At 34.8% G+C, this 12,844-nt stretch overlaps 1 protein-coding gene across 1 annotated transcript; it reads right to left on the reverse strand.

The window, feature by feature from the left end:
* Positions 1–6,908: 6,908 nt before the first annotated feature.
* On the reverse strand, positions 6,909–9,336 carry LOC107554600 (low choriolytic enzyme-like). The gene is made up of 9 exons (XM_016237162.1): positions 9,248–9,336; positions 9,100–9,130; positions 8,959–9,021; positions 8,654–8,806; positions 8,457–8,574; positions 8,163–8,341; positions 7,921–8,002; positions 7,631–7,752; positions 6,909–7,141 (listed from the first exon to the last, which is right to left on the reverse strand). The coding sequence occupies exons 1-9, from the start codon at positions 9,314–9,316 to the stop codon at positions 7,137–7,139; spliced, it is 822 nt and encodes a 273-aa protein (XP_016092648.1). The 5' UTR covers positions 9,317–9,336; the 3' UTR covers positions 6,909–7,136.
* Between the last annotated feature and the right edge of the window lie 3,508 nt (positions 9,337–12,844).

Here is a 12,844-nt window from a genome sequence, read left to right on the forward strand (position 1 = left end):
CTCAAGCTTGACATGAGTGTCTGTTTTTATCCTCTTGTCTGTCGTCACCAACAGCACTCTGTTACATTGAACATAAGGTTAGAAGTGCTGAATCCAAAGTTAGCATGACACTCAAGAGTCACAATAGTCACTTTAGTCACACTGACTCTAACATGTAAGGTCATATGTAGTCATTTTTTAAAGCTATCTATTGATTCTACTTATTTATATAACATATGATCTGTATATTTTAATAATTATTTAAAATAAATGCGTTATAATAATTGTTAAACTAAAATTGCTTGTGTAATGGCTTAATAATAAATCATATCATAATTATATAAATCATATAAAATAATTCTGAGTAATTATCATTAAAGTCAGACAATTTTGTAAGGTTTAAATTTATTTTTTTATTTTTTTAAACTATATAGTGACCTAGTTATCTGGAGGAAGAGAAACTGGGGGAGTGTCTTTTCTGTGTCAGACATGTCACTTTTCTCACATCTGATTGGTCCAATTTCAGTTTGAGAACTCTCACCCAGAACATAACCTGCCCCGGAGCAGGTTAGCTGTGGAGTGTAAGTTACTATGGCAATGAACACTGCTAAAAGCCAAGCCACTTTCATGGTACCAAAAACCCAGGATTGGTGCAAACTAAACTGAATTTACCTGCAGCTAATCCAGCTTCATTGTACAGGCCCCAGAACTGGTCAACGGAAGCTCAGACGAACCTGCTTGATGCATGAGATCCAATCAGATTTTGTCAAGCGCATTACGCAAGCACACCTGAGCTTCCACAAAAGCTAATGAGGTTTGTTTTCACACATAACGAGGTATGTTGAGCTTGTTTGAATTTAGATGCATAAACAAGTAAATAAACAGGGATTTTAAGCATATCTTTGGAAAAATGACTTGATGCATTTATAACAATACAATGTTGAAATGCTTGTGGAAAGTACAGTTAAATAGTAGCTTTTTACAAGTAATGTATCATGTTATGTATTTAAAAGTGAAAATAAAATGTACTTGAATTGTATTACAAAACAGCCTAGTATTCTTTTATAAGTACACACAAGTAAAGCCGAACAACATATTGATATTGAGTATGCTTATTACTAAGGGGTAGTTGACAATTATATTTATAATTCATTATAAGTTGGTACAATGAAAGAATGCATTTGTTTATTTTATAGCTATAATGTATTAATACGCAAGTGAATTAATATATTTTATGTTAAAAACATTTTTCAAGATATCTTCCTTTTTGAAAAGCAGGCTGAACATTACAGCAATATTTAAAATATATTTCAGTATGTCTACATATGGTTTATATATGAAGAGTTCAGATGCAAAAGCCTCTAAGTGCCGTCTGAAATTTTCAAAAATTAGCATTTTTATCAGGCTCCTATATTTGTTCCGTTATTTCACTTTAATTGCATAGAAAATGACCTATACATCGCCATTAGAGTACAATTACTGAACCTAAATATAGCAGCCTGATAAAAATGCTCATTTTAGAAGAAAGCACTTAGAGGCTTTATATATATATATATATATACTTTTGTCACAATCTCCAGCATCATATTTAAACCCTGTTCCCTCAGTCATTCATTGCTTAGTCTTGTATTGCGTCACACTGCAGTTCATGCTTTCCTGTCCTGGTTCCCTGTGTCGTGGTTTTGATCTTTGCCTGGTGTCCTGGTTATTCCTTTTTGTTTTCTGCTCTTTTTGGAATTGTTTGGACTGACCTTCTAGTATATTTCTTAAAAATATATTAATATGCAATTCAATCAATTTGATGCACTTCAAGTAAGCATGTTAGGAGTACAATTGTACTATAAATATGCTATCTGAATTTCAAGTAGCCTACATTTTTAATACATTTAACTTTTTCACCTGGGGTGTTCAAACTTTTTTTTTATCAACTAATTTCAATTAATTTTTAAATTTTAGTTGTTTGTTCACAATACATTGACATTTGTTTATTAATTTCTAATTTGTTACATTTAAGATGAAAATGATATGAAGGGGGATTTTTATTTGTAGTTTTTCTCAGTCGTTTTGGCGCATTTCTCAAATCATCCTTAATATTTGCAAAGAAGTATGTGCATTTCTCAAAACAATTCGTACAAACAGCACCACACAATAGATTGCCTGGAACTCAAAATAAAAAAAAAACTCAAAATCTTTAGTTCATTTCTCAAAAGTATTTGTCAATGAACATATCAGTGCCATCAGAATGAAAAGTCCTTGTGTCATTGTTCACAAACAAGATAGTCAAAATGTTTAATTATGTTGTCAATATAACAGTGCACTTTGTTAGTATTACCTGATGTAAACTATGGCAACATTTTGGATGACAGTTACAGTATTGAAATCCACAAGGCTGCACTTATGTATACCATATCCATTTCAAAAGTAAAAATGTACACATTACTGTATGTGGGATATTGTTTGAAAGAGACTGGATAGGATACACAGTTACACTTTTACTAGTGGTCTGACAAAAAAAACACACAACAATGTCATTGTGATATGAAAAAGTAGTATGGGCAAAATCAAAATTAGAAAGGCGAATACAGAAAACACCCCTTAGGTAGAACTTTGCTTTTGCATGCAGCACTGTATGAGGAATTGTCTACACCTCCTGACGTGTCAGTCGGAATTATTGAGGATACGGTCGATCTCCCAATACTTGGCTGCACCCTTTGCCCCGCCTCAGCCATTGTAAGGCCATGATTGGCAACATGGTCCACAATAGTGGCCCTTATTTCATCTGATATGTGCCGCTGTCCTTGGCCTCTTCTGCCTCTTCCTCTGTTTTGCCTCTGTACCCTTCCACCATACATCCTTACTCCTCTTCTTCCTCTGTCTATAGATGCTTTCCAATTGAAAGTTCATGAGATGCACCTTTGAGCTATTTCTGAGAACTGGTTTGTCATTGGTTGATCTAAATTCTCTTCATTAGTGAAAGTCAAGATTCACCTGCACAAATCATGGTAAATTTACAAAAACACTAATAGAAATGTGTAAAAAAAAAATGCTTGACAGTTTATGACAACTAGATCAACCATTTTGCATTTGATAGATAGATAGATAGATATCCTAAAACAGTAAACAATTGATTCCTCTGGAACGTAGGAACTGATACAATGTATCTCTTGTACAAACCCGATTCCAAAAAAGTTGGGACACTGTAAGCCAAGGAGAAACCCAAGGCAGAACAAAGTATACCAGTTACTGGTCTTTGGCTTTGTTTTGGAGCGCTCAAATTGAGTTACGGTAGGCTACTCTGCCTTTGTTTAGCCGTGCGTCAACATGAAGTTACTGTGCCGGCCTGGAGTTATAGCCTACGGTATTCTGCCTTGTTTTACTGTCCACTAAAGTCTGCCGCGTTTGTACACACGGTGTAACCTGTGTAATTTCATACATGTGTCATTGAAGCACTTCATTAGATAAACGAATTAAACAGTAACTTCGAAACCCAAGGCAGAACAACGTATACCAGTTACTGGTCTTTGACTTTGTTTTGGAGCGCTCAAATTGAGTTACGGTAGGCTACTCTGCCTTTGTTTAGCCGTGCGTCAACATGAAGTTACTGTGCCGGCCTGGAGTTATAGCCTACGGTATTCTGCCTTGTTTTACTGTCCATTAAAGTCTGCCGCGTTTGTACACACGGTGTAACCTGTGTAATTTCATACATCTGTCATTGAAGCACTTCATTAGACAAACGAATTAGACCGAACGCTATCTAACTGCACCATATAACAAACAAGCAAAGACTAGATAACTTGGCAACAATAAGTAATCGTAAAAAATCTTTAAAGTTTTCCGGTTTATTTTTTTATTTTTTTATAATGCAGATTATTTACTCAGTGCCAGCCTGTCAGTCTGGGGCTACCCACTTCTAGCCCTAAAAGGGGTGACGTATGCTGGGGGATACAAACATTTGAGATGCTGTGGGGAGAAGCAGTGAAAGCGTAGGTCTCATTTCTTGGTTTCATCTTGAAAGGGTGTTTGTTGTGATTATTTAGATGAGGTGACTTTTGTTTCTCCATTCTTTGTTTAGCTCACGGGCAGCATTTAAACCTGCATGGCCGCCTGTAGTGGGAAATCTACTCACCCTCCGATAAAAGTTGATCTAGTTCACATATTTACACACATTGGAGGACCTGTTTAAAAAGCTGTTGTTCAGCATTAGCTTATTAGGATTACACTGAAATTTTATCAATTAAATGCTTATATTTTTTGTAATCTGTCTCTAAATGTTTGTATCTCAGGGGATACGTCGCCCTTTTAGGGGTATAAATCAAGATATAAAACATACATATAGACTGTGTGACTTTGTGGCTTTGTGGTACTGAACATCAAATCTTTTTGTAATCTTGACAAAACACATATCGTTTGAAAGGTCTGACCGTCAAGATTCCATATTTGGTGACTGTTTTGTAATAGATGTGATATTGTGACAGAAAATGATTGATTTGTGACAGAAAACTGCATTAGAAAAACTCAATAGTTTGGGTGTAACCCAGTGGTTATTTTTGGTATAGTGCCCAAAGAAAATCTCACAGGAACCACAATATGTGTGATATCAACTTTAAATTTGGAACATAAATCGGTTAGACATATGGCTTTGATTTTATAGCAATTTTAGAGTGCAACATATTTTATAAAATATTTATTTGATATAAAATAAAAACAATTACTATACTACATTATCTTTACTGTAAACTTAAACTTTTAGAACTTTTTTATACTTTCTTGAAATTCTTGAAATGCTTTCACTTCAGCAATAATCTGTTATGTGTCTTCTTTAAAAAGAGACCAACATTAGGTCTGTACTCCAAAACATTCAGGAATTACAACCATGCTGCAACAAGCATTGATAAACAAGTGTTCTGTTTCCAGTGAATGTATACCCCCAAAGGAGCAACATATCCTAGGGGATACAAACATTTAAATCAAATATAAGTGTCAAGTTTTGGAAAAAAATCATGAAAATTTATTATCTGAGTCCCAATAAGATGGAAAATAGCATGAAATTAATTTTCTGATGTCTCTTTATGGGTTTGTCCTTTTTAGGGCTAGTTGCACGCGTGTGGACTCGAATGCTGTGAATGACAGCGTAGCATGCAGTATGATCACACATAAAATCAGTAACAGTTCGCAATTAAATGCATATCCAACCTTTTCTTGTAACCCAATAAAATCCATGGCAATGAACGTCATCGAAGATTTTTAATCCACAAGCATTATTGCTACTTACTGGCGTTCACATCAAGTCGTCCTTTTAGGCTAAGCTATTTATTTTTTTCAGTTCGATCTCGATATAAAAGCAATTAGTCCAAGTCTTGCATCCTTTTACATTAGTAAACATTGCTAATACATTGGTTGCAAAACGATATCCACTCACATCATGTTTAACCGTTAGTAAACATTGCCAATACATTGGTTGCAAAACGGTATCCACTCACATCATGTTTAACTGTTAGTAAACATTGCCAATACATTGGTTGCAAAACGGTATCCACTCACATCATGTTTAACTGTTAGTAAACATTGCCAATACATTGGTTGCAAAACGGTATCCACTCACATCATGTTTAACCGTTAGTAAACATTGCCAATACATTGGTTGCAAAACGGTACCTAGTCACATGTTTCACTTTTTGTCTGGTTGTCAAGGTCAGAAAAACAATTAATAGTCACATTATATGTTATAGTCTATGAGATAGCCCATGATCACTAGATTTTATACAGGTGTAACTATAATGATTCTGTAAATGGTGATCAGCCACCAAGTATTGATAATGTGTAAGTTTCTGCATTTTGCCTTGGCGTGACATCTCACTTTTTTTTTAGGCAGAGTACAGTAACCTCAAAATAAGGTTGAAAATCAAGTTTGAGCTCAATATTTTTTTTGTTCATAAATTTCATTACTAAAACATCTAATTGCTAGATTTCCAGTGCCCTATATATGTAATTTGGCTGGACAAATTAAAATATTTAAAGTAATTTTTCTCAGTTCCACACTTAAAGTATTTTGGCTTTTATAGGGCAGAACTTTACATTTAATTTCTCAACATTTTGTCATTTCCTATACCTACATCTGTCTTCCTCAAAAATCACGTTTCTTTCATATGTGTGTGCTAAGCAATGCTGACACCCCATCAAATATTTGTAATGTCAAGAGGAAGGGCCATCTGATGGTAAATTATTTTACTGTATGTGATATTTAGGAAGAAGTAAATCTAATTTTGTGCACTGTGTGATACACAAATATGGAAATGCCTTTTTATTAAAAGCCTTTCAAAAACTACACAAAATATGCAATATTTGTGTCTAATATCTCTGTAAAAGCCAAACATTTTGATTCAGACAACTTTGAGTGGTTCATTGAGTGGTTTTATTTATTCATGTTATAATCTGTGTTTCTCGGAAATAATGTAAATTAGTGTGACCAGTGAATGAATGAGAATATAGATCATAGAAGGCTGTGTGAATTTACCAGATAATAATGAGATAATCATGTATATTGCTGAAAGTTTCATTTATGTAGGTTTTTATGTCATATAAAGATGCTGCTGCTATTTTTTTGGAGAATGTGGTATTGCTCTTTGCATTGAGAACATATTATGGTTATTGTATCAGTAATTTTACTGATGTACATACAGTACTATGGATGTAGTGCTTGGTTCTTACTTATGCATGAACTACTGATATTAATATCAAGACAAGGACACACTAATGTTGATTGCATTCACCACTACTGCAAAAGGATTACCAAAAGCCAAAAAAGAGAAAGAGAAAATGTATCTACATAAAACATTATGTTATAAACATAAGTTGGTTAATAAACAACAATTATGTCACAGAAGCCATCAATCGTAGGAGAGTTATTTTTTATTTTTTTTAAAGCAATGTCTTGTTTTAAAGAGCATTTTGAGTTCACACTATTTGCAGCTTTTCATTTGTTACAAACTTTTGATACTGGAACATTGTAAAATGATTTTTAAAGGTCTCTGAAGTTTAAAAGATAGATTAAGTCAAATCATTTGAAACTGTGGTGCGAAAAAGGAAACTTTAAAAAATGCTAAAAAAGAAGATGAACACTGTCATCAAACACATCCTTCATACAGCCTGGCAGCACTTCAACCTGAGAGAGAAAAAAATTGCAATTAACATGAAAAGAAAGACATGATTTTGTTATGACAAGAGTTACAATAATTATAAATTTCACTGTGAAGACCACCAGCCTGTTTTACTAATTTAGCCTGCAAGATTTAAAAAAAAAAAAACATTCTGGTAGGCAGGGTCCAGTTGCATAAAAGTTTTAGACTAGTCTTACAAGTTAGTCATCTAATTTTTTTTTTTTTAAACTGGTCATTTATATATTTTTTTAGTTCAGTTACATAAAAGCATAGATTAGTCTAAGTTGAATCCAAAAATAAGACTTGGCTAACAGCTAGTTGATCAAATTCATAGTTAAGTCTCTGTCTTAACGTAGAGGCTAAGTTTACGCAACTGGCCCCAGGTAAGTATTGCTAGTGAACAGCATGTAAATTCATGGTGGTCTAAGGTGGTGTTTTCAGCAGAGAATCACAAAAGCTGTTTTAATTCAAATGATAGTAAAGGCTTAACATACCACAGTACAGTCTGTTAATCCGCAGGATGTCATTGGGGCTCATATTTCTAGCTTCACCAATCACAGCGTTGCTATCAGGAATGGGAACCATAGTTGGCTCATTGTTCCTGGAGAAAGCATACCTAAAACCACACACATAAAGAAGCAACATTAAGCACTGATGATTAAGTTTTTATAAATAAATAGATGATAGATAGATAGATAGATAGATAGATAGATAGATAGATAGATAGATAGATAGATAGATAGATAGATAGATCAAATTTGCACTGAACTACAAGAACACTTACCTTGAATAGTGCATCACAGAGTTGTAGTCATAGGGGGTTGCCAGATTATTGGTATTTCTTTTCATGAAATTGTGTTCCTGTCCTGTTACAGTGCACAGAAAAGTATTAAAGACTATAAATGTAAACCAGGTAAATACACAGTGAAATTCAATCTAGACTGCAATTATTGTGACTAAATGTAACATGCCATGTATTATGCATTTTTGTTTTCTTATTCTTTGTTTTTTTCTAAAGAAACATACGAGGTATGATGTTCTCAAAAAGGATTTTGATGTGATTGTCACGGTCACTGCGGTTCTGTTCATGATGGAACCCGAGAGCATGAAGGAGCTCGTGCTGAACAATATAGTCATGGACACACCCAGGACGCTGGAGTGAAACAACCTGTCCTCCACCTTGGCGCCCCAAATATGAATAGCAACTGTGGATCACACATAACACATCAGCAATCAGGTTGTATATTTATGTTTTGGGAAAGCACATTTTCTATATATACAGAAATGGGACAAAAAGAAGCCCTAAATCCAGAGATTTACCCAGCATCAGATTGTATGTGGAGAAAGTGCCTCTGCCCTTCATGTGGTACGAATCGAATGCAGGAAACCGCCGTAAAGGACTGTAAGCCTCGTATAATCACTTGTATTTCATCTGGAGCTGTAGCAGGAGTAAACTCTTAAACAGAACATGTGACACAAATGAGATAAAATCAAAAGTAGTGATCGTTGTCACTTACAGTACTGGTTGGCAATCACGTAGGGCACATAGACTAATCCATTTCTGTTTCTCTTCCATTTGCATCCACGAGCCGTGCACGGATCTGCATTCTGGAGCCCTGTTGGTACGGCGATGTCTCCAAACGTGATCAAGGGCCCATCCATTCCTTGCCCTGTGAGGTATAGTATAATGCACAAAATAATTCAGTCTGTTGATTCTGATAATACAATTATTTAAAGGATAAAGGAGCCAAGGATTTTGCCGTCAATTGCTACACACAAGATGTGTCTGTAGTATTAAATAATATAGCTTTCATACTCTTACCTGCATGTTTGTTGGTCTCGATTATAGTTGACACTGACATATCATCTTTCTCAGTGATGTTACCTGAGACATGAATCAGTAAATAGGTAATAATAATAAACTACAATATTACAAGTATCTTTTTCTTTTTGTGCATCTTACCCGTCTTCCCAGAGATCTTTTCGATTAAATCCTGTTTATGGATTTTAAACACATGTATATTAGAAACCCTTGGTAAAAAAACGAAAAGATGCTCCCAATGGAAAACTGCTGATGATATAATTTTCCATTTTAGATATTCTGTTCTCACCTCAAAAGGACGGCTCTGCGTGGGAACAGAGCTCAGCAGAAGAGAGATGACCACCACCAACAGATACATGATGAGAGCTTTCTCAGAAACTGTCACGGATCAAACAGAGCTGAGAGTTATATAGTCTTCTGAGAGCCTTAACTTCCTTTTTCTGTGTCGTAACCCAGCTTTCATAAATCCACTTGCAAATTACCACAGAAGCAGAGTAGTTCAGTTTTGAATGCATTATTTTTATTTCTGTTGTAATGTAGTAAATTATTATTTTAGGGTGGGACTACCTTAGGTGGATGGATGTGCGGTAATCCACAAGAGGAGGTAGACCCTTTTTCTATACGACTCTAAAACTTTGCAATAGCCTCTTGACAATGTATGAAACTATATTGTTATGCATGAATTCAATTATTTATTTATATATGTAAATTATAGAATTGATCTATCATTAGACACTTTTTTTTTTTTGATATGGTTAAATTTGTGATTGCAATATTACCAAACCTAGTATATGACTTATTACATTCTTTGACAGCAAAACATCAAAAGTCGGCAAAAATCATTGTAATTTCATATTGTAAAACAGTGAAAGTGACGTGACGTGTAGCCAAGTACAGTAATCCATACTCGGAATTTGTGCTCTGCATTTAACCCATCCAAGTGCACACACACAGCAGTGAGTAGTGAACACACACACCGTGAACACACACCCGGAGCAGTAGGCAGCCGTTTTTGCTGCGGCGCCCAGGAGCAATTGGGGGTTCAGTGCCTTGCTCATGTATTATTTATTTATTTTCTTTACTTGTTTACCCACTGCCACTGCCATTTTGTCGTGAATGACTGTGCAGAGTGTGGCGTCAAGCTGAGAGTGGATATTGAGTGGTACTGCCATGTGCCCATATCAAGCACTCTTGTTTGCAACATTCTTCTTCCTTAGGTTATGCCTCAGTTTCCGGTCTGCCTCAACCACCTGCAGAGTGTTCTGATAATTCTGTTCTGATCCGGCTGCATCAATGTAATCAGCACTCAGCTTGACACCACGCTCTGCAGTCTGCACAGTCATTCATGACAAAATGGCGGTGGGCAGTTGTGGCCTAATGGTTAGAAAGTCAGACTTATAAGCCGAAGGTCATGGATTCAATTCCCAGTAGTAGCAGCAAATGTAGGTGGGTGGAGTGAATGCTCTCTTCCACCCTCAATACTCGTAACGGAGGTGCCCTGTAGCAAAGCACTGAACCCCCAATTGCTCTCAGGCAGTGCAGTGCTCTGGGTGTGTGTGTGTGTGTGTGTGTGTTCACTACTCATTGCTATATGTGTGCAAATTCCAAGTATGGGTTGTACAGTTGTGCTCAAAATGAATCATACCCTTGGTAAATATGATCAAAGAAGGCAGTTTAAATGAATCTGTATCATCAATCCTTTAGATTTTTTATTTGTTTTTAATTTACTAAAATCTAACCTTTCATTGGAGAATAGAAATTTAAAATGGGAGAGAAATCTCATTATGAAATAAATGTTTTTCTCTAATACACATTGGTCACAATTAATCATACCCTTTTATCCAATACTTTTTGCAACCTCCTTTTGCCTGAAGGGTTTAGAGAGCATCTGACAAGAGATCAGAGACCATTCCTTTAAACAGAATCTCTCCAGACCCTTCAGATTTCCTGCAGCATGTTGGTGCTTCTTCTCTTCAGTTCACCACACATTTTATATAAGGTCCAGCTCAGGGAACTGGGTTGGCCAGGGCAGAAGCTTGGTTTTGTTCTCAGTTACCCATTTTTGTTTTGATTTTGATGTTTGTGGATCATTGTCCTGTTGGAAGATCCAACCGTGGCCCATTATAAGATTTCTAGCATGGACAGTCAGTTTTTAATTTTTTATCCATTGGTATTTTATAGAATCCATTATGCCATCTATCTGAACAAGATATCCAGGATCTCCGGCAGAAAAATAGGCCCACAACATTAAAGATACAGCAGTATATTTCACTGTACACATTAAACTTTTTTTATCCCTTTTTTAAACCCATCTTGAGTGTTTTCTGCTAAAAAGCTAATTTTTTGTTTAGTTTCATCTGACCATTGAACCCAGTCCCGTTTAAAGTTCCAGTCATGTCTAGCAAATAAATATGCTGGATTTTTTTTTTGGATGAGTGCGTTTTCTTTTCTAGTTTTTTCTTGAAACCATCCCAAACAACATTGTTGTTTTTTGTTTTTCTTTAGGCTTTCTGACCCCAAGACTCAACTATTTTCGGCACTTCTCCAGCTGTGATCCTTAGAGTCTTTGGCCACTCAAACTCTCTTCCTCACCGTGCATTAGGACGATATAGACACATGTCCTCTTACTATATTAGAGAAAAATATGTATTTCATAATTTTCCCCCACTTTCACTTTTTTAATTAAAGGTTAGATTTTTTTTTTTTTAATTTATCCAACAGTGCTAGAAACTTGTTATTTGTATTTTTGTTCTGTTAAAACTTATATGCCTATTTGCGACTCTGACATTTTGCATTACGTGTGGAACTGGCAGACATTATTAATTATTTGAAATATTTTGCACATTTGATGTCTGACTTAAGTGGAATGACTAAAATCTTGTATATTTTATTTATTGCGCCCTAATATATATATATGTGTGTGTGTGTGTGTGTGTGTGTGTGTGTGTATATATATATATATATATATATATGCACATTTTTTTTTATATACCCACTCATGGAAAAACTCTGATTTTATCTAAGCTTCATTTACATAGGCCTACTAATTATTTTTTTAGGTATGTCTGTATAATTATTAAGACTGCAACACAATCAACCATTATTCTTCATACACTCTAAAAAATGCTGTGTTGTTTCAACCCAATGTTGGGTCAAATATGGACTAATCCAACTGTTTTTTTAATTTATCCAACAGTGCTAGAAACTTGTTATTTGTATTTTTGTTCTGTTAAAACTTATATGCCTATTTGCGACTCTGACATTTTGCATTACGTGTGGAACTGGCAGACATTATTAATTATTTGAAATATTTTGCACATTTGATGTCTGACTTAAGTGGAATGACTAAAATCTTGTATATTTTATTTATTGCGCCCTAATATATATATATGTGTGTGTGTGTGTGTGTGTGTGTGTGTGTATATATATATATATATATATATATGTATTTATTTTTTTTATAAATTTTTTTTTTACGATTTGTTTTTGCCTTTATAATGATAGGACAGTATAAGACAGGAAGCGAAGTGCGAGAGAGAGGGGGACGGGATCAGGAAAGGTCCACGAGCCAGAACTTGAACTCAGGATGCTTGAAGCGCAACTGCGCTATATGTTGTCCGCTGCCCACGAGGCTGTTGGTGCCAACATTATATAATATATTATAGCCTATTAAAGGACATTACAGCCTATTACAAAATTACTCAAATATATTATTATTGATATAATACATATAATTTTGCATCTTTTATTTTAAAATGTAGAAACAAAATAAAATGCATTCATGTTATTCCCCTCTAAGAAATTATACACAGTGGTGTTTGTAATGAAATAAAAGTGAAATAAGAGTGAAATAATATATATATATATATATATATATATATATATA

The sequence above is a fragment of the Sinocyclocheilus grahami genome, unplaced genomic scaffold (genome assembly GCF_001515645.1).
Source record: "Sinocyclocheilus grahami isolate Dianchi unplaced genomic scaffold, SAMN03320097.WGS_v1.1 scaffold508.1, whole genome shotgun sequence".
Classification (NCBI taxonomy): domain Eukaryota; kingdom Metazoa; phylum Chordata; class Actinopteri; order Cypriniformes; family Cyprinidae; genus Sinocyclocheilus; species Sinocyclocheilus grahami.